This window comes from Taurulus bubalis (genome assembly GCF_910589615.1).
Source record: "Taurulus bubalis genome assembly, chromosome: 10".
In the NCBI taxonomy this organism is placed as follows: Eukaryota; Metazoa; Chordata; class Actinopteri; order Perciformes; family Cottidae; genus Taurulus; species Taurulus bubalis.
The window spans coordinates 22,230,495-22,252,361 of record NC_136598.1 but is presented as its reverse complement, the minus strand read 5'-3'; the positions used below and the strand labels follow the sequence as shown (position 1 = coordinate 22,252,361).

The window sequence follows — 21,867 nt, the reverse complement described above, 5'->3', positions numbered from 1 at the left end:
GGCTAATTAAGGTCTAATTGCTTCTTGCTTAAAAGGCAGCCGTAGGAGGAAAAAAAAGACTGAGATGCAACAGCTGTTTGGAGGATGAGGTCAGTGTTTCAGGAAAGTCAATTTTATGTGCAGAGGCCGTTTGAGCACCGAGCCGGATTATAGAATAAACCAACGCAAGACCAACCAGTTTATAAAAACACTTTGAGGTGAGTGGAAACCAGAAGAGGACGGCCCTCCTGGCAGCAAGAGAAGCATTTTACATCCTTTGATACAGATACGACCGGATTTGCACTCTCGTTCTGAAGAACAAAGAAAAAAAAACATCTTTGTTCCCAATGCCGTCTCCCGTTTGGCTAGAAGTGACAACTTCTGTGGCCGAGAGCAGCAGGCAGAGAATTGATCGGCTTGATGGAGCTCGACAGACGTGAACACTTGAGGTGGTTGAATCCGTTTCAGATGAGCGTGTTTTCCTCAGGTGACGTGACGAGCATCTGTCTTTTCAGGTCGCTGGTTCTGGAGCTTTTTTTAACGGGACTACTTTAAGTGGAGCTGCAACATACCGGGATGTGCATGGACCTAATGGGACTAAACATTTGTCGGCATGCATGCAAATAATGGCTGCTGTGTAATGTAATAGCATGCTGCTTGAATGCAAGTCTGAGATGATTCCACTGGCTCTGTCAAATGAGGCAAATTATAACATTTTTGATCCAAGTCCTGTCATAATGCACCAAGGGGCTTTTGGGCTGACAGAAAATCAGACTCCCTCTCTCCCCGTTGGCAACCCCTTGGCCACAGGACGCCTCACGGCGTGAAGAAACACCCTCAACTGTCACCCAGCTAAGGAGCGCTCGAGACAAGTCTGATGACCATTTCACAGGTTATTTCGTATGTGCGTACGTGTGTGTGTGTATACGTGTTTTTTTTCTTAAATCCCAGTTGAGCACATACTCCCACCACAAAATGAGAATCATATTTGAGACAATAAAATAAAACATACATGAACAGTTAAATCAAGATGACAGTAAAAATATCAATAAAAAAAACAAAAAAACAATAGGCATGTTAAACAACAACAACAACTCAAAAAATATTCCAGTGTAAGTGTTTTGTTTGTGTAAGTCAGTAATCTTTGTCCTCGGAGGTGCAGACCAAACCCATCTGCGTATTGAAATACAACAAAGTAAAAGAAGAAGAAGAGAGAGGAAAGAACTTAAAACATGCCGGATCATGCTGTGTACCACCGGCAATAGGGAGGAGAAATACTGGAGCCTTCTGGCATAAAAAGGCTAACCCAGGAGGAAGCATCTTGAGAGCCTGGGAGGGGGGAGGGTGGGTCGGGTGGAGCTGGATGGGTCCCAGGGGGTCTCTTCTCTGCACCGCAAGCGCATCCTGTCTGGGACGGGATAGGAGACGGAGGAGCCTCACGTCTGGTTAGAGTGAGAGAGAGAAAAAGAGACGAGGATGTGGGGGGATGGAAGGGGGGGGGGGGGATGGGGGGGATGTCCTGACTCCACTGGACGGAGGGATGGAGATGATGTAGCGTATGTCGTGGCAGGTCGATCTACTTCCCTCTCTCGCAGCGTACCCTCCCTCACTCTCTAGCTCAGGTAAACGGGGCGGGAGAGGGACGACGAGTGACGGGGAAGAATAAATAAAAAGCGGTAACGTCTCCGGATCCAGTTCACTGTACATGTCGTAGTTGCGTCTCACGTATGCTTGTCACAGTCTTTAGCGGTTTATTATACACATCTGATTCCAACAGGCTGTCGTTCCCATCTGGGACTCTTCCACGTGTCCTTCCCTACTTTCTCTTCCACGCTTGTGGAGTGTCTCCCTTTTCCAGTCCTCTGTAGTGTTTCTACTAAACAATCAATTATCTTTTGCTTTCATCCGATTCCTTTTCCATGCATATTCCAAACGTCTTCTTTCCTCATTGCGCCCATCACTCTCTCAATCGCTCTCCCTCCCTCTTCAGTGTGATCAGGTTTCCCTGAAGCCCCTCCCATCCCTCTTAGCCCCTCCCATGCATTGACCCGTTCCCTCTCCCGCTCCCCTCTCCATCCGTCCATCCACTGCATCTGTCGGGTCACTGTTTCTTCTCTCGGGTCGTGATGGTGACCAGTTGCTTAGCAGCCTTGGCGATGTCGTAGGCGCACTGGATGACCTGCTGAGTGAGGAGCTGGTAGTCCACCGCGGGGCCACCGGGCTCCGAGGGCGCCGCCTTGCGGCACTCCACCTGCAACCGCGAGGCACTGGACGCCAACAAGCGGAGGGAGCAGTGGACCGCATCCAACGCCGGGCGCTACGGAGAAAGGAAGCGGATCAACGCTCAGCTCGCATGGTGTCGGCATATCAAGGCAGAGGAAGAGAGCAAAGAGACACACAAACAGAAACACGGGGGAACTTACTCTGGGGAAGAGGGAGGCCATCTCAGTGACAGCAGAGTGGATCTTCTCAGAGCACGGAACAAAGCTGAAGAGGAGAGACGGGTGATATTTAGTTGAGTAGCTGATGAGCAGAACGATTTAGTACTAAATGATGCTTTGAACTAGTACAGCCCTTTATATATATATATATACACACACACACACACACACACACACACACACACACACACACACACATCCAAAGTACGTGCACAACTCCCTCAGCGGTGGCTATAGCAACACCAACATCCCCGGGTGCAGCGGTTAATGAGTCCTGTGACTTCTCAATGTGTTATCCAAACGTGTCAGCGAGGGTATAATGAGCATCGTTTATTCTAAAAGACAGACACAATGTGTCCTCCTCCCCCTTCATCTCTGGGTCGTCTCACACCTACCTGTCGTGTTTGAACTCCTGCGCGGCCCGGAGCAGCTCCTGGATGTTCTTGGTCACCTGCTCAGTCTTCAGTATGACGTCCTCTGTGCAGGGCAAGGTGGGGTCCGGCTCCCACGCCTCCCCGCCGCCTCCCTCCTCAGAGTCCCCACGACCTTCCTCCTCGCTGCTGCGCCCCATACTGAGGAGAGGGAAATCCATAAATACACCTTAATTAACACCTTGGAATAAATCAGTCACAGAGGACAGTAATAACCCCGTAACAGAGTCCGACATCTTAAGAGACAGCCTGTTGTTTTCTCATTAACAACCGTTATTAAAGACCATTAACCCGCTCAGTGGGCGTCCAGAATTCACAGAACTACTACTTAGTAAGAACACACAGACAATGAGCAAACAGAGCCAAGTGAAATATCAATTTTCCAAATAATTGTAACGCTGAATTAACGACAACACAAGCAAAGCCAAGCAGGACAAAGCTTAAAGTAAGAGGAGAGTAAATCTGTCACGAGTGATGCTGCAGGTGGTGCGATGAGCAACAGCGGAGGAGGGGCCGACTTTGACTGATACTAGCAATTAATCATACACTTTGCAAAACAATTACACACTTGTCCTTGCGTGTGCAATGACTTGCAGCGTGTCTGACCTTAGCGAGAAGTCGTATGTCTGTGTGTTGTCGTAGTCGCTGTCAGTGCCACTGCCGTGCTTCTCCGATCTCGTCACCTGGGGAAAGAAGCGCGCTCCGTCAGGGCGATTATCTCCTCACCAAATATCTCCTCATCTGTTCACTGATACCTCCTCCCACAAAGTTTAGGCATTTGTTCCCAGTGAACGTGAGGAGTTCTTCAATAAGTTGTGTATATTTTTAAAGTTGTGTCAAATCATCAGTTAGAATATTTTAAATAACCATTTAATTATTTAAAAAAAGCAATTTGATGCCCAATTTGGATGATAAAAAGTCCAATATTCTTGAAATATCACAATCAGCTTTATGGCCATGTGTGTGTGTACACATACATGGATTTTGTCTCCGATTACACGTTGCTCTCGTCGTACATTATGTACATATTATATACAACAAACAAGATAAATATAAAAAAAGACAAGATAAATATGAACAAAAAAACATTAGAAACAATATCTGTAGGAGACTGATTTTGACACATAAATCTAAATCCATGATCTCAACCTCCCGCTCTAAATGGAGTGCAGGATCACGACGGTCAGACACTCACCATGTATCGGCCCATCTCGGTCGACCCAGACAGATGATGGCCCCCGTACGACGTCGGGCCCCCTGTGCCGCCCTTCCGTCCCTGTGGAAAGAGGTAAGAGGGGAAGAGTGGTGGAGGGATAAATATAAGAGGAGGAAGAGAGATGTGTGGACAAAGAGATGGAGAAGGGAATGGAAGATTAGCAGACAAGAGATGGATGAAGAAACAGGAAGAAGAGTGAGGGGACAGAGAGAAGAGATGTTTTTAAAAACAGCAGAAAAACAAGATGAATGAGCTAGTGAGAGCAGCGGCAGCTCACCCATCATCCCCTCAAGACCACATGCCTCTATAGTTCTATCTAACACTGAAATACTAAGAACACCGTCAACTAAGCTAGCTGGAGATGAAGGACTGCACGGCACATCTAAAATGGACTACACACAAACTAGCGTTGCTCTCCATTATGATAATGCATAACAAGCAGCAGTGGTGCATCGTTGCATGTGGGAGAATACTAGTGTGCTATTTGATGAAATGGCAAACAATGCAATAACTGATAGAATGCTTACATCCAGAGGATGCACGGCTGCACTGCAGTGAGCGAGGGACAGACAGGTGAAGAGACAGACAGACAGAAAGGAAACAGACAAACAGGTAAATCTTTGTGTACGGAGATGGGGACGTGGACTCCGTGGAGGCCTCCCTAGAATGGTTGACAGATGTGGTGTGTGTGTGTGTGTGTGTGTGTGTGTGTCTGCATACTGTGGGTTAAAAAATGCTGCTGAATGCCATCACTGGTAAAAATGTCCTTCCCTTTTGTGTGTGTGCACTCACATGTGGGTGATCATAGCAAAGTTGAAATAAATTAAGCAGCTGTCCAGAAGCAGGAGAGCTAACTGGGAGGTGAAAAGGGATTGAGAAGGTAAAGATCAAAAGGGTAAAGAGAAGGCCAGAGAGCGGAGAAATCAGAGGCGTCCCCAGGCAACCGATCAGAGAGCATAATCCCCCTTTTCCATCTTTCTCCTTAACGCCACAGTTGTGCACTTCCCCAAAAATCATAGATCAAGGTTTTATTGTTCTTAGACAAACGTCAAATTTGAATGGGGTTCATGCACAACTGGGCCGTTTAAAGAGAAGGATCGGGAACTGAGATGCAGGGAGGGGTAAAGTCGAAAGGGAAATAGAGAGATCAGGATTGGACCCGTCAATCAGGGCAAAGAGAGCCAATCATGGCCACCGAAAGGAAGGTGGGAAGTAGAAAGGGGGCCGGGGGAGATCTAACTTACGCTGTGTGTGTTGAGGGGCTGCAGGCGAGCTGCCAGGGAGTCCAGGACTGGGGGGCCATGAGCCGTGGGGCCGGGGGCCGCCCCCGGCTCGTACATCGAGAAGGCCTGGCGGTCCCTTCGGTGGGGGTGGGAGTTGGGAGCGACCGAGGAGGGCACCGACAGCCCCGGGGGGTCCACTCCTGTACCGAACCCACCCATGCCCCCTCCGCCTGTTCCTCCTCTCATCCCGCCCCCTTGCCAGTGGCCTCCTCCACCCCCTACTCCTCCGCCAGGTCCCCCTACCCCATGGCCAGCTGGCCCCCCAGCCTGCTGGCACCCCCGCAGCGCACTGTTCTCTGTCTGCATCCGCGTGATCTACAGGAGAGGAGGAAGGGAGCAGGGAGGGATGAGAGGATGGAGGGAGGGACATGGGGAGGTTGAAGGGAAGGGAGGGGGGTCAACTGAATGGTCAAAGACAAGCATCCAAATTCACAGGTACAGTAAAAGGCTCACACAAGCTCATACATGTTAACTCACATTAGTACTGGGGAGGGAGGGAATATGTAGTAAAGACAATTAAATAGGTTACATGTCGAAGTAGGGGTTAGATTTGGGGAATGGGATGGAAGAAAAACAAATATGTGTATGTGTGTGTATTGTTTTCAAGGGTAAGTGAGGGCTCACCTGCACTGAGGGACTTTAACCAAAGTATTTGCTATCTGCGACGTTTGTGCACATAAGTGTGTACTTACAAGTTCGTCACTAACTCCTCAGTCAAATGCCGAAAATAAACGGCTGCATGAATCACGGGTCACATAAGCTGACACCGGCCGCCACTAATAACTACGGTGAGCTAATGATGACGACTCGCATGGAAACCAAATGAAGCGACCGCAAATAGACGTTATCAAGTGAAAATCTGTCCGGGCTGAGAATGTCGACGGAAACGAGTATCCGTCGCAGCCTCGTTGTGGGAAAACGACACGACCGTCAGGAAGAATACATCAGCTTGCAAGAAGACATTAAAGCATGCGCTCGTCTCTCCATCATCCTGGCCTCCTTCTGTCTGCATCAACTGTTCCTTCTCATTTTGTCAACCTGTCTCGTTACCTGGTGTGTTCTTCAAGACCCCTCCTCCTTCTGATTGCATAATATAACTTTTAGATTTCAGGTTTTTATGTCGATCTAAGAAACGATTCATGCTGACCTTCTTTGCTTCATTCCATCTCTCTTTCCAGCCCCCGTTTGTTCTCTGATTTTATCAAACAGCGTAAGAAGTGAGCTAAACTCCCACTTCCTGCTTTCGCTCTGTACTTCTAAACACTCTGCTGTGGCTACGGTTCTGCATACGCTGACCCTTAGACCTTATGTGCCCGTCTTGTCTCCCTGCCCGTCCTTTCCTCCGCCCTCCAGACTCCCTACCTCCTTCTGGAGCCGCCGGAGCTCCTCGCTCAGGTTGTTGTTGACCTTCATCAGCTGCTGCACCTTGGCTTCTGAGGAGGCCAGGGCCTTCTTCACCTCCAGGTACTCCTGCAGGGTGATGGGGCCGTCTGACAGGTCTGATGAGTCCATGCTCTGGATTGATGAGAAAGATAGATGGACAGAAATGCACAGACAAAGTGAGGAAACTGACAGTGTGAGACTTGAGAGGCTACTCCAGGGTAAAAACCCAATGTGGAACACATCATTTCTTCAGTGCTTTTAAAAATGAATGTGCCGTTATCCCACCACTCTATCTTATATACAGGATGTAACGTATGCAGCCTTTCTGCAGAAATACTATGAGGAAGGATTGGGGTTAGGAAGTACGACTTAGTGCCTTTTAAACTGGATAAAACACAGCTTACAACTGTGTGGGTGTGAGAGGAGGAGGGCTGGCATGCAGCCTGGAGGCCAGCACTACAGCTGATCACACACATACACACACATAGACAGTGGTGCCTCAGTTCTTGTTCCCAATGCACCATCTGGCCCCACTTCCTGTGACCCTGGAGCATGCTCAAACACATGTCTATACCACTCCCTAAAAGGCCGCATAGAACATCTTTCATTGACTGTTCTTAAAAGTGCTTTGTTTACAAATTCGTCCTCCTCCTCCCCAATCCATTTCTATTTTACTCTCATGCCTCCACTTAGCACTATAGATAACACAATACATAACTGGATACACTGACATTTGATACGGGCGCAACAAACATAATGCACGTATTTCTAGAGTGCAGATGGGAGCGGAACCTCACACTTGTGGTTAGTCAGAGTTCTGCCCGATGAGCTAAACAAGTCCACAGGAAAAGGAGATAGTTACTGGTTTAGCTGTTGTTTACTTTGTCATTTCTACCGCTCCCACTCTGCACCATTTCTCCCCTCTTTTTTTTCCCCCCTCGCTCAATCTCTTCTTCTCTTCCTTCTCTCTCTGTATGAACAATGCCTCTCTGACAAGCACTCAGAGTAGCTGATGATGTCACTCAGGAGCTATGTGGCAGCCCCGACTGTGGCCACTCCCCGCAAAGCATGCTGGGACAAGCAGTCGTAAAGAGGGAAACCACGGAACATATCTTTGCGAGCTAATGCAACTACTTGTTCTATATAATCCCAACTGAGAGGAACGCGACTGAATTGTTGAGTAACATTTCGGCCTGTGATCAAAACCAAACGAATGAGCGCGCACGTGACAAGATGCACATTGGTCTTCCCCCAAATACGGCGTGTGTTTGAGTACGATACCTTTGCACGGTTGCTGCGTTGCGTGTTGTTGTTGTTCTGCGTGGTCAGCTCGCTGTCTGTGTCTTCATCCGACGCTACGCTGTCGTAGTCATGCTGGTCATCGTCGATGCCCAGATCTATCGTGTCTGACAAGGGAAAAATGTTGATCGATTACTCTCCTAAACATTAAAGTGTATTTATTAGCCCTCCTGTCTTTTCATCTGTGCTTTAAGGAATGGCCAGCTTTTTACCCCTCCAACGTATTTCAACGGGGGTTTCCATGTTGGTTTCACATAAGAAACCAGTTGTTAGAGGCAAAGATAAAGACATGAATGGAAATGTAACTCTTTAACAACCAATCCTAAAGAAATCCCCAAGTTGCTGGACTGGAGCCCGTTCAACGTGTTGCTGCTTGGAACAATAATCACGTTTGCTTCGAAGATGTTCGAGGCTTCAAAGCTCCACATTGTTGTACAGAGCGGTGTTGGGAATAGTCAAGTGAACTGATATCTATGTTTTCTTATTCTTTAAAAATCCCCCTAATTGCCTTCAGCGCTCCATCCTAATTCCTCTGCCCCTTCCTCCCAGTGGCTCACCAGTAGGGCTGCTGAGTCCCTTCCCCTGCTGTCTCCGTTTGGCGTCGCTCAGGATGTCGATGATGAGCGTGGCAAACTCCCGAGCGTTGAAGCGAGCCAGCTTCTGACGGCCCTGAGGCGGGAGTTAAAACTCGGGATTACTGGCATGAAAAAGAATTCTCAAAGTTGTCTCATCAGTTGTGTGGAATACAGATAGAATCCAGCCCACAGTCAGTGGTTCTCTGCCTGTGGGACGACGGTGGTCAACGACCATGTGCTGTGGAAAAATACAGTCATGCTTAACACTCATCACACACACACACACACACACACACACACACACACACACACACACACAGGAGGAAAGAAACCGTGCAATTACGCGAGCCTGCTGGCATCCATGTACGAGAATCTAAAAGGTCACTTTCAAATGAAGTGCCGTAGTGGAAATGCTGCACGAAGCGACGTGCTATTCACAACATAGTCTGGAAGACAAAGGCAAGTAAAAAGTTCACCCGATATAAAATGTGCTCAAGTGTGTTTTTTTTCTTCCCGCCATAAATAGACAGCAGGTACTGCCCACAGTGAGCCGCCCGCTCTGGGCCGAGCAAACGTGAGCGACGCAGGTGTGTTTTTTACGGCGTGTGTTATAAGTAAATGTTTACACTAATGAGCCACGTAGATTAGGAGAAAGTATGCGAGAGGACATATGGGATTTCTCTCTCTCACACAGAGAGTGAGGGAAAGTCGGAAGGAGGGAGAGAAACACAGATGGATTACATCTTTTCCTCATTTTTCACGGGCAAGGAACATCGCTCGTCAATTTCACACTCATTCTCGGCTTCTCCCCAAAACACATACGCGGGCCTCTGCTCACATACCTCTGATCTTTTGGGTTTTTTCACTCGGAAGTTCTTTATTAGTTTTTTTCTTCTTTCCGGTTTTAGGATTGTGCACAGGTAAGAAATATCTAACACAAATGTATATGAGTACATGCATGCCACCTGTGGTTGTCTGCACTATAGGTTTGTGTGTGTGTGTGTGTGTGTGTGTGTGTGTGTGTGTGTGTGTGTGTGTGTGTGTGTGTGTGTGTGTGTGTGTGTTTACCTGGTTGCGCGTGGCAGAGTATTCAGGATTGACTGGCAGGAAGGGCACCGCACTGCGCTCTGTGACCAGAGTGCTGTGGTTCTGGGTTGTAAGCCACACTGGAGACACAGATATGAAGCAAAAAATAAGTCTGTATGTGTGTTTAAGGAACACCCAGTCCATCCACCCACACATGCATACAAACATAAACAAGAGCACAGTAACAACCATGCAGAAGATCCTAAAACTGGATTCCAGCCCCTATAATCCACTGTTTTGTGTGTGTGTGTGTGTGTGTGTGTGTGTGTGTGTGTGTGTGTGTGTGTGTGTGTGTGTGTGTGTGTGTGTTTGTATCCTTGCCACTTACCTGCTGTGCTTCTGTCAGAAAGCACAATTTGACTGCTACTGCTACTGAAGGAAAAGAGAGAGAAGAAAGGGAGAAAAAAAGAGGAGAAACGAGCCAAGGAGGAGGAGAGAGACTCAAGAATTTCTGAGGCTGTTCCTCGCTCCGTCTCTCCTCCTCCTCCTTCACTCCCTCCTCCCTCAATAGTAATTTTCCTTTTCTCCTCACTCTGTTCTTTGAATTCACTCTCTGTTCTCTCAACATCTATTTTCTTCTTAAAGTTCATGTCAGTGATGTCGTGTTGGGGGTGTTTTCTAATACTTTCAATATCGAGCTTCCATACAAGGAAACAAGGATCTGTCTACTTCATGGAGGGGCAACAGGAGGACGTGACGAGGGAGGGGACTAGGCTCACCTGCATCGTTTTCTCTCCGGTCCACCTCGTCATAGACGTCCATCGCTAGCTCCTCAAACAGTCGGTTGTTGAGCTGTTGAGCGCACACACACACACACGTTAAGATTTTATCTACATTTTACATTTACTGCTTTATTTTGAGTCAATCATTGCATATATATATATATCATTATTTTCAATATCATTGATATATATGATATCTATATAATAACACTCTCAAAATCATGTTTAATATTACTTTTCTATTTTAGTCTCAATTAGGCACTGGTGTTAGTGACACTGGTGACTCTTATTGCTTTTCTATTTTGCACTGGTGTCAGTATTACTTCTTTTACACTTAGTAATTGTTATTCTATTTCTCATAGATGTTTATATTTCCATTATATTGTTTTTTTGTTATTCTTCTGTTGTAATATTTGATCAAAATCTGGCACAAGAATTTCCTTCGGAATTAATATAGCTTCATCTTAGCTTATCCTATTCATGCTAAAACTTTAGCGTCTTGTTTTGTGAGTACTTTAAGTACTTTAAATGTTGATGACTGACCATCAGCTCTCAGTTTTTTTGGATTACTGAAACGTGGGGCTGAACAGATGGCCCTGGAACGGACAAACATGATTTTGGAACGGAAAATCTGGCTAATACACCAACCAACTTTTTTTTAACCTATTTTATTTTTAATTAATTTCCTTTTACATAAATGTTAAAGACACACGAAAACCAAATCAAATCTACTGACCAAAAACTGTAACTTGACAATTCTTAGCACCGTCTGTAGAAATGTAACGTAAATGTACAATAAGTCGTCATTTCAAATCTCACAATTCAACCCGACTCACCGCTTGGAGCTTCTTCTTGGCCGCCTTGGCCAATTCTGAGAGGTCCAGACTAAAAGAATAAAAACACAGAGAACAACAGTCAGACCGTCACCACAAAGACGCAGTGGAATAAAGAGCAGAGGGAGAGGCTCGGGAGGAAGACATGGATATGGAGAGAGTAGCGGGATGTGAGGGGATGGGAAGGGTGTTTGGTTCGAAGAAGGGGGTACAGGGAGAGGGAGGGAACCTTTGGGGTGGGATGCCTTGGGTGTCAGATCGAAAGGGCGAGATGTAACAGGGACTGACCTTCAGAGCTAAAAACTAGAATAGTGCACATATTTCTACTTATACTATACGTCTCTCTACACTCAAAATGCATTATGAATGTAATGGATTTGACTTCACGGACACAAGAGCTAGAAATTAAACAGTTTCCTGCATTATCATATATTTATTGCAGGTCAAATCTTATTGTTTATGTAGATATAGATATAGATATGTGTGATTCTCCTGAGCACAGCAACACCTTTACTTACTGCAGGAGGCCCTCCGCCACTCTATTTCCTTTCAGCGTTTAGTCCTCTAGAGTTTCTTTCCTCATAACCTGCTGTGCAGCTGTATTTTTCCCATGATAGCAGATGAAGGCCTAACAATTTCCCCTTACTGTGAAACGGCTAAGGAAGAGATAGGCGTAGTGTGGTCCACAAGCAAAATCTATAAAAGATGGGGTAGCAGACAGAGGGGACTGAAATGAAGGAAGAGATTCTGGGGGAGGGGGCGGGGAAATAGGAACAAGGAAAGTAAAGATACCTCTGTGTTGGGCACTTAGGACGAGCTCTGGCTCCACCAAGCGCAGCGAAATGGAGAGAACAGAAGACGAGTGAGAAAAAAGGAAGAAAACAGACAGAAGGAGGGGTAGAGAGGCCACATCAAAAACGCTTCAATTGTTATCATCAAGAGGATCCATTTACCAGAACAGAACAGATGCGAGTGGAGTTAGACGGCAGCTCAGAGGTCAGACGCACTTAAGCAACTAATACTTACTTACGTGTGCGAGTGTATTTCTGAGCTACTTCTCTGACTCAGCTGAGAAAACCCAGCACCCATCAAATATTTGAAAGAAGCAGCGCCAAGTAGCACTCAACTTGATTTATCGTAACCTGACTGTGCACTTCTGGCCCTCTCAATATCAAACCTGCAGTTTAGGGTGAATAAACCAAGCACACATCAAGTATCTAAATCATCGCGGGCACCTGCAATAGCTTAGATCGGCATTTACGATAAATAGCCGGCTTTCATGGCGATGCCAAAGCCATCTTTTAATTACCTCCATTTTTGATTTTAGGGGTGGGGTTACATATACTGTGGTGCCACCATCTGGCCAGAGCATTAAAGTGCTTCAGCATCAGTGTATCCACGCCAGGGAGACGCAGAGAAAAGAGTGACAGAAGTATAGCAAGTCAGGTAGGTACAAAGTTCAAGTACGCTAACAGAGACACTGCATGCAATCAAACCACAGCACACATGTCATGTCATGGAGCATACCTGTCTGCCATTTGAGGAATGATATAATGGCCATTCTTGTGATCTGAGGAGAGACGAGAGACGAGAGGAGACTGAACAACTGGATAAAAGCTACCGCATATGTCACTGAGGTTAACTACAAAAGTACAAGTGCATGTGAGGTGCCCACTAACTGGTGCAGTGGGTTACCTGGACGCCGTCCACAAAGGTAGAAAGCGAGTCTGTCCGTCAGTTCGTACTGACACTCGACCAGCCGCTCTGCTAGCTCTATATGGCCGGCCTGCCTGGAACACAGACACAAACAATTTGACCTTCTTGTTGTGTTGTTGCAGATTTCATTTAAATGCAAACTGTGAGCGGTAGTGTTTTGTACCTTGCGTAGTCCATAGGTGTGCGTCCGTTGATGTCAGGCGCTCCGGGGTCAGCGCCGTACACCACCAGCAGCTCGGCCTGCAGGATCTGCCCTGCCTTGGCCGCCACATGGAGCGGGGTCGTGCCTTTCTCCTGGGGTTAAGACACACAGACAGAGTCAGGACAAGCGAGAGTAACTGAACAGCATGGCTCATTTCCTCGATGAAGTGAGTCAGCGAGTAGATTTTATTTATTTATTTCCTGACCGGGTGGAAGAAGTTGGCCTGAGCGCCGAGGGACAGGAGCCGAAGACACGTCTCCAAACTCCCCGTCCGCACACTCGAGTGTAGTTGCTGATGGAGAAGCAAAGAGGAGAGGAGGGAAACGGAGTGACGGGGGTGGAAAGAATAAACGTCACGAAGAGACAGAAACAGGCAGAATCCCCTTATTAGCCCTATGGAGCTCCACAGCATTAGAGAGCCTCATTACATCCTGCTGTGTCATTCAGACCACTTCCTGCCTGGGAGTTAGTGTGCATGAGTGTGTGGGTCTGTGTGCTTGTGCACATTTTCTTTTTTTATGCGAGGTCCCCGACTGATATCTTTAAATAAATCATAATTTGTGCATACACATGCAGTTCAGCAATATCCACGCGGGCTAATTGTGCTGAAATCCTGCTGGCAAATACTGAGCCCTCACCTTACTAAGGTCCTTGGTAGTGACGCCATCATCATCACGGCAGGGCAGCTTGTGCACAAAGGCCAGCATCTGGTATTTGGCTCTGATGAACTCTGACTTAGTGGGACTGGAGCAGAGTAGAAGATAAGACGGTTAATACTAATAAAAGAAGAAGAAATACTTAATTAATTCCTCTTGGGGTGAAATTTAATGTTCCGAAAATAAACCCACATGACTACCCAGGCATGTGTAGTCATGTGAGTTTACTGTGTATAGACATGCATTATTTGTTGTAGAGAGATGTCAGAGTGAGCGCTCTAAGCGGTTAGGGGTTGCTCAAGGGCACCTCGGCAGTACCCAGGAGGGGAACTGGCCCTCTTCAGCTACAACAGTGGATTTGTATTTTTGACTGAAAAGTAGTTCAAGCTTTGACTTTCATTTTCTCCTTTGGTTCTTTCTCTTAGATGAAAATCACACCCATAAATCAAATATAAAAATAACTTGGCTACACGCCTAAACAAAACTGTGGTTTCTCAGCCAGCCCTGAGTGGGGTTCCTTCACATCTTACTAAATGATTCAGAACTGATGGGTTACTAGTACTGGTTTTCTGCTTGTTTTACAAAGACATTTAAGAGATGGGGCAGAATGTGTTTCCACACATTTTTGACATGGGGAGAACAGATGATGTCGCGCAGGTCCAACTCCTGATCTCGCGACACCCCCATCGCCACATTTCAACCCCAAAGGAAGCCTTATGAACCGACAACGACAAACCCTACCCTGTTTTTAGATATACAAAAACCCTGAGAACAGAACATTATCCATGAGGAAGGTCAAACGACAGCTTAGAGGGCATTAAGCTACAATTGGGTTTGCACCACTGCAAAAACCAGTTAAAGGTTATATAACAATCTTGTGCAGCCGGGATAATCATTTCCCACAGCAAAAGTGGGATAGTTTTGTTCTGTGTATTGGAGCCTGGAGGGAGTATACTTACTGGACTTTGTCCTGGGGGTTGGGTTTCCTCCGACCGCTCTGTACCTGAGCAGGGTCCAGGAGACTGTGTTCCCATATGGAGTTGGCCCCGTTGCTGGCCAAGGTCTGAACCATCTGAAACCCACATGCAGCAGTGACTCAGTGACGGTTCATCGCAATGCACGAACATTATATTTATGATGAAAATGAACTACTATAAGAATAAGCTGGTGTCAGTTTACAGGCCAAATGCAATATTGTATTGCAAATTTGCAATATAATAAAAATAAAAAAAAGCTAAAATCTTTCTTTTTTTAAAGACAGAGGTACAAACAGATGAATATGCATATATTTCAACATAAATAGAGAACAAAAATTGGATTTGCTTCCTTGGTGCCTGTGGTAGTATTCTGGGCCTCATGTACTGCGTTTGCGTCAGCTTAATTTACCCTTTGCTTCACTCTTCATTACTCAGCCTTTACCTGCAGTAGTGCGGGAGGCCATCCGCTGTGCCTCAGGTGCTTGACTATGGAGATATGGCGGCCTAAGCTGCGGTGGACTGAACAGCATTCATCACAGATCAGGACCCCTCGGTTGATACTGGTCCATCCCGGGTCTGACAGAGAAACAGAAATTATTTTCAGAAATGAGGTATTATAGTATTAGAAGTCATATAAAACATGCTGGGTGTGAAGGTGAGACTTTGCAGCATTATAATGAGCAACAGCACAACACTAACAGTGATCCTACGTCACCAAATCTCCTGATTATACGTATTTTAAACTTTAAACTGTACGGATTTCGGGAACAGAATATTTCTCACTGCAAGGAATAGGTAAGAAGAAAATGCTGAATTATGCAATAACAATAGTAATATTTTACTTAGATTAATTTACAGTATTTAGACATGAAATTCATCAATGGTAATATATCAGTATGAAATATGCAGAAGAATATATACAGTACATAACACTGAATTATCAGCCAGCCTTTTGTGAGTTGGAAGAGGCCAGGTGGAAGTATCAAATACCTGGATTTAAATACATTAAACACACACATTAAATATTCCATATACTGGGTTGTACTGTTACTCATTAATGAACCAATGCATGCACAAAGCCCTGCTTTGGTAAAAGCGCTCAATTGAATCTATAATCATTATACTGTATATGCATAGAAGATTTTTACCATATTTTATATTACTGGTTATACTAATTATTACAGCAACACTTATGTGAAAAGGGGAAATGTTAAAGGCAATATCACTGAACTGTGCATGCCTCTACAAGCATACAGAGTAACCTTTCAGTCACAAGCAGCTTGGTACGAGATCAATGCCTCACTGGCTGCGCCAAATGTCAGATCTACAAGTTTTCTACAAAATCCGAAGTTTCCATAACAACATTTGGTATTTGTTTTAGCCTGTTCCGTGTGATATTACAGTGGTGTGCGTAATGCTTGGGGGGGGGGGGGACTCAACATTGGAATAGATGAGTGTGAATGAGGTAAGAATGGAAGCAGCTGCGGTCTAGATGCCAGTCTACTGATACTGGCAGACTAGTCAGAGAGTCTGGGTCATATTCATGCCCCCAGGACTCTTGATGTGATGAAAAGCTCACAACTCATTTGGTCCGCAATATCAAAACAATATGCAGACTTGCATGCACACGGTTCACAAACACACACATCTACTTCATCTGTATTAGTCACTCTCAGGGATAACACTGTGTGGGCTTAGGGTATTAATGGAGCTAAAATAGTCCATCATCAGATGAACTGACACGCTGCAAGTCTCTTTTGGCAAAATGGCTTTGAGAAGAGCTCTAGCCCAGTTTAGAACAGTAGTTCGTGGGCTCGAAAGGCTGGACTGTGGCAATTTAATTCCTTAATCTTCATAATAAATTTTAAAAAATGCCCACAGGCTACACTATCTGCCTGGCTCGCTGGATCAATATGAGGATAGCCCATTAGGCCTGAAACTATTGGCAGCGGGTATTGGCCAATTCTGCAGCGTGACATCCTTTAACCTAAAGTTGGCCTAATTCATCAATAAAACATTGACATTTGTTTTTGTAGCTGTCAAGCCTGCATGAAAACATGCATTACAATTAGTATGAATGGTGAATAAATGATGCTGAAATAAACACTAACTTTTGCTTGCACATAAATACATAATTTGTCGAGTAACTGGTACATTTCGGCAGTTACTTTATCTACTCTTACGTTTTGCTTTTTTAAACTCGACCAAACAACGTCAACAATAACATGTGGCAACATAACAAAATAACTGCTCTAAATGCTTGCATGAGAGCTTCTTATACAATTGCATCTGTTCTCAATAAAGAATTTACTATCATGACAACGTGATTCATTGTTGCTATAAACTGTGCAGATTGCCACGGCATGACATTAAAGCCTCCTGAGGCTTGGCAATCGACTGGGAGTAGCAGTCGTCCTTTGTCGCCATGCCATCCAGTTATCCCTACAACACAAAAGCTGGGGCAATAGGGAGGTGGCTCGTCACCGGTGGCTAGGTCAGCATTTTGCAGAACGCACTGCGTGTGTGTGTTGTCGTAAGGAGGGGATACATGAAAGGAGCTGATGGTAGAAGAAGAAACATACGGCAAATAACAGGGACACCAACGCAAACAAGACCACCACTGTTATGAAAAATGTGAATGAATTGGAGAAAACCCACGTAAAGAAACAGCTACCTTGCAGCATACATACACACACCCTTTCTCAAACATTAATTTGTCAGGGACATCACACACTGACCAACAATGTACATTTTATATGGAGTTCAAGGAAAAACACGTTCAACTAGGTTTAGTTGGTTAGTGCTGGTCAGTTCGTGAAGTAGGGAATGCAATTGAGGGAGCAGGAGGACAGACATCAGGAGGGGGAAGTAAATACAATAGGATCAGGGAATAGGTGCAGGTCAGAAAGCAGAAGAGAGGTGCAGCCAGCGAGCTTGTGAACACTGAGCAGGAGGGCTTATGACAGTTTTGCACACACAGACAGACTTCCCTAGCAGGGGGAGCAGCTGTGAAAAGGGCCAGCTGTAGTAATGGATGTACAGATGAATGAATGAATGCAAGCAACACACACACACCTACGAACAAGTGCTTAAAACTAGACATGTGAGGCTACAAGGTAGAGAGGCATGGGAGGGGATACCAAGGTTGATTTGGGACAATCTCACCTCTGACAACCACAGATGGGGGTAAAAGAGGTACAAATAAATCTACAAACAAGAATACTCATTGCGGTGGTCATACCCATTTCATACACAATACGACAGGTGGAGTTTCAACCTATGTATTCCTTTCGACTTCATATTGAATCGGGTTAAAGGTTCCACTTTCAGGTGGCTTTCGACTGAATTTGCTCCTAAGCGTTTGTAAAAAAAAATGTCTACACTAAGGAAAAATAAAAAAATACAGTGAAATTGAAATGAGTATTTTGTAGAAACCTTAACTCAATCAGGTAAGCTCTTTCCGAGGACGGGAAACTACGAATAAACTAACGTCAGATTCCTGTAAACCGACTAGCTGAATCAGCTCAGCAGTAACTTGCTGTTTAGCAAAAGTTAGCCGGAGTAGCTAACACTGAAGCTAAGCTAGCCGGGTACACAGTCTCACAACGTCGCTGCTAAGAGCCAACATTAAACCAAATGTTCTTGTTTTTTTGTTCGAAATACAATCATGATTCTAGTACAATGTGTGGAAGCTAAATGTTTATCAACAGATAGCAACGAAATGAGTCAAAAGCGCCTGCTCGTTAGCATGCTAAGCTAACGCGATGAGAAATCTGTCCCCGGTTACGAGGAATCAAAACAAACGTCTCAAGTAGGAAGGCGAGAAAAAGCTGACGTTCAGATCCGATGCAGACAATTAGGTGGTTGTCCTCGCATATGTTCCTTGTTAAATAAACATGCACATGAAGCAGCTAAATTAACGTCGGGCAGCTAATAGCCAAAAGGTTTTTCTACCGTTGTGATAACACGCCTATTTTTCACTGTTTATTTTGGGCCTAAGCGACGCTCGGGCGCCCTGGCCGTTTTCCTGCTCTGCGGACCCGCCGACAGTGACAGCAGCTTCGGCCCTGTCGTCCCACCACACCGCCCCCCCACCCGACGTATTGTTCAAGTAAAAGTGGTCTATTTTGTGATTTATTTTTCCTTCTTCCCTACCTGGCGCACTGCAGTCGGCGCAGACCTCTGTCCTCTGTAGCTTCCGTGACATCTCGAAAGTCGCTGAGATCGAGAGGTGGATGTCGGCGATGATGTGGTTGTTTCGCCCTCACTCCCCGGAGCTACCGGCCGACGTCTGCTGTCTACCGACGCGGCCCTTGAATCCCCGGAAGCCGGGTGGTGCGATCGGTTTTCCCGGCCAGCTGACAGTTGGATTTCCCGTTTGCTCCTGCGGTTTCCTCGCCCACGTCCACTGCCGAAGTCAAGTCTGGAGCCAGGCTACGTGAACATAGTGGATGTGGCTGTTTGCATGAACCTCATAACGGAATATTTACTAAATCTGTTCGCTGCATTGCCTGCAACTCACCGAGAGACGGCAGCTCTCTACCTGTCAGTTTGCACACACACACACACACACACACACACACACACACACACACACACACACACACACACACACACACACACACACACACACACACACACACACACACACGCACACACAGGTGGGGTGGGGTGGGGTGGGTTTTCATGGACAGATCAAACTCTACGAATATATTTTGTTCACATGTTGCTAGATATTTACGAACATATTTTAAATGTAAGATATTGACCTATAGACTTACTTCATCTCCTTAAAAAAATCAATAGGATTTGTGTAGTCGTAGCCTATTTCTGCAGATATCTCGCATCTGTGAACTTTTAAACATGTCATTATAGGCAAAATAGCAACAGATGAAAGGACCATGGTGGCTTTTAAACACGTTATAACGAGCATATCTTTGACAAAACGTTTTAATTAAAATATATGTATATATTTATAAAAAATAAAAAAGAGGCTTTAGGCTCATTTATAGATTTGGTATATAAAATACAATAACATTTTTTTTTAAATATACTAAATAAATTTGTCGAATATCTTTATGTTGCTATTGATATATTGCTATTTTGTATTGCTATTATTATTATCATTATTCCTGCTGTTATTGTCGTTGTGTTTGTTAATCATGTTGATTCCATTCTGTCATACACACAAATTCATGAAAACGCGCACACACACATTTTAAAACACAGATTTTACTCAACATGGGGCATTGACAGCCAGAGACAAAATATGGATTTGATTTAAATAAAACCAACTAGCATGTTACAAAGCAAGGTGTTATGCTTAAAACTACTTGGTATCTTGCAGCCAAGGTGTATGCTTTTCTCCCCATCACTACTTCAAGGTTCCTGTAGGGGGTCAAGGTTATGCTTTATAGTTTCCTTTTAAACATTTGTGTCTAATTTACGCGGTTCTTTTTTTTTTCATGAGGCATAGGCTTTTTTTCCTCAACATTGACAGCGGATTGGCTGAGTGTGCGCACATTTCATTGCAGCTTGTCAATGCATCTTTCTCTCTCAGTCACCACCGGATGGGAGGAGAGGAGGAGGATAGATGCGTTGGAGTAGGCAGCGGAGAAAGAGAGAGGGAGGCAAGAGGTGGAGGGACGAGTAGTTAAGAAATAAAGGTGTAGCCGAACACGGAGACAGTCAACCGAGGGGCTTGCGTCTATAACTGCTTCTCACTGGGCTTTGCAGCTTATTCCAAGCAGAGCATGCGGGGAGTCAGCCACTGTTTCTGACGCGTAAGGCTGGTTGGGCATCACCGCCGATAAAGGATGATACGTTTTTGATTATACAGCGTGAATTGATAACAAAGTCTCCTTACAATCCACAGAGAAGAAAGAGGAGAGGGGGTGGTTGCAAGCTATGATCCGAGGATGATTTCTGCTAAGAAAACTCCGGAGAAGAGTCGGTATCCTGTCCACTATTTGGTGTGGCACAACAAACACCGACAGCTGGAGAAGGAGCTGGCAGCGAACGAGCAGGTGAGACGGCGACGAGCGATTAACGCCCCTCTCCTCCTCAGACACGGGGGCCTGTGTCTTCATTATGCGCGTCTGGATGGGTGCGGGTCCAGAGATCTACTGGAATAGGTGGCAGATGCCTCGTTCAAGAACCTGCTCAATAACTGGGAATAGCGCAGTCAATTGTCATCAGTGGGGTGGAGGGGGGGACACGTGTGGATAATATCATCCACACATATTATCTTTAAGTCATTCACATTGAACTCACAGAGTGACACGACACACTTTATGTTTGGCAAGGATCTGTGTTCTTTGCTGCATCGCGGTGTGAAATATCTATTTATAAAAAATGGGGAAGTTGAACTGGAGTTTATTCCGAGGAAGAAAAAAACTGCAAATGACTGTAGTTGCTGACCCTGATGGTGTTGCAGTGTGTGTGTGTGTGTGTGTGTGTGTGTGTGTGTGTGTGTGTGTGTGTGTGTGTGTGTGTGTGTGTGTGTGTGTGTGTGTGTGAGTGAGAGTGTGAAAGAGAGAGAGAGAGAGAGAGTGCGTTTGGCTTGTCAGGTGGGCTTTATGCCTGTGTATAAGCAGCAATATTGCGTGTTCTAGCTCAAGATTGTAGCTTTCCACCCCTCCACACACACACACACACACACACACACACACACACACACACACACACACACACACACACACACACACACACACACACACCATTTTTGAGTGGGTAAGACAATGCAGATACTGAGCATGTGAGCGACCAGTGGCCAACCACTACCACTAGTAGAAACAATATTAGAAGCATTAAGGTATTGGGTTATGCACCCAGAGAAGACGTTTGTTCTAATCAAAAGCATAGCAAATTATTTCACCCACTGGTAAAATTGAAGTACTTCAGCTTATGGTAAGGAACTCCATAATATAATAAGATACACACTGGTGAGTTTGTGTGTTTGTGTGTGAGAGAGAGCAGGAGCATGCATACAAATTCAGTTATTTTCTTTTGTAAATGCACTGAAGCGCTTTGCCATTATATAAGAGATGCTCTCCAGGTTAGCAACCG

At 45.4% G+C, this 21,867-nt stretch overlaps 2 protein-coding genes across 3 annotated transcripts in view; one reads left to right on the top strand and one right to left on the bottom strand.

Moving 5' to 3' along the window:
• Positions 1-2,080: 2,080 nt before the first annotated feature.
• git1 (G protein-coupled receptor kinase interacting ArfGAP 1) lies at positions 2,081-19,006 on the bottom strand (the record flags this gene model as incomplete). The annotated part of the gene is made up of 20 exons (XM_079225472.1): positions 2,081-2,296; positions 2,403-2,466; positions 2,816-2,992; positions 3,458-3,534; positions 4,047-4,127; positions 5,312-5,665; positions 6,713-6,865; positions 8,015-8,139; positions 8,590-8,701; positions 9,676-9,773; positions 10,413-10,485; positions 11,252-11,300; positions 12,776-12,818; positions 12,944-13,038; positions 13,128-13,258; positions 13,372-13,458; positions 13,805-13,910; positions 14,782-14,894; positions 15,242-15,375; positions 18,955-19,006. The coding sequence occupies 20 exons, from the start codon at positions 19,004-19,006 to the stop codon at positions 2,081-2,083; spliced, it is 2,340 nt and encodes a 779-aa protein (XP_079081598.1).
• A 1,711-nt stretch (positions 19,007-20,717) lies between these two features.
• The window catches only part of ankrd13b (ankyrin repeat domain 13B), a gene marked incomplete at both ends in the record, with an annotated part of 31,241 nt that continues 30,091 nt past the window's right edge, over positions 20,718-21,867 (top strand). For both annotated transcript variants that reach the window (XM_079224767.1, XM_079224768.1), the window contains one exon: positions 20,718-20,825. In XM_079224767.1, coding sequence (XP_079080893.1) covers positions 20,718-20,825 — 108 coding nt within the window. The remainder of the gene's footprint in view (positions 20,826-21,867) is intronic.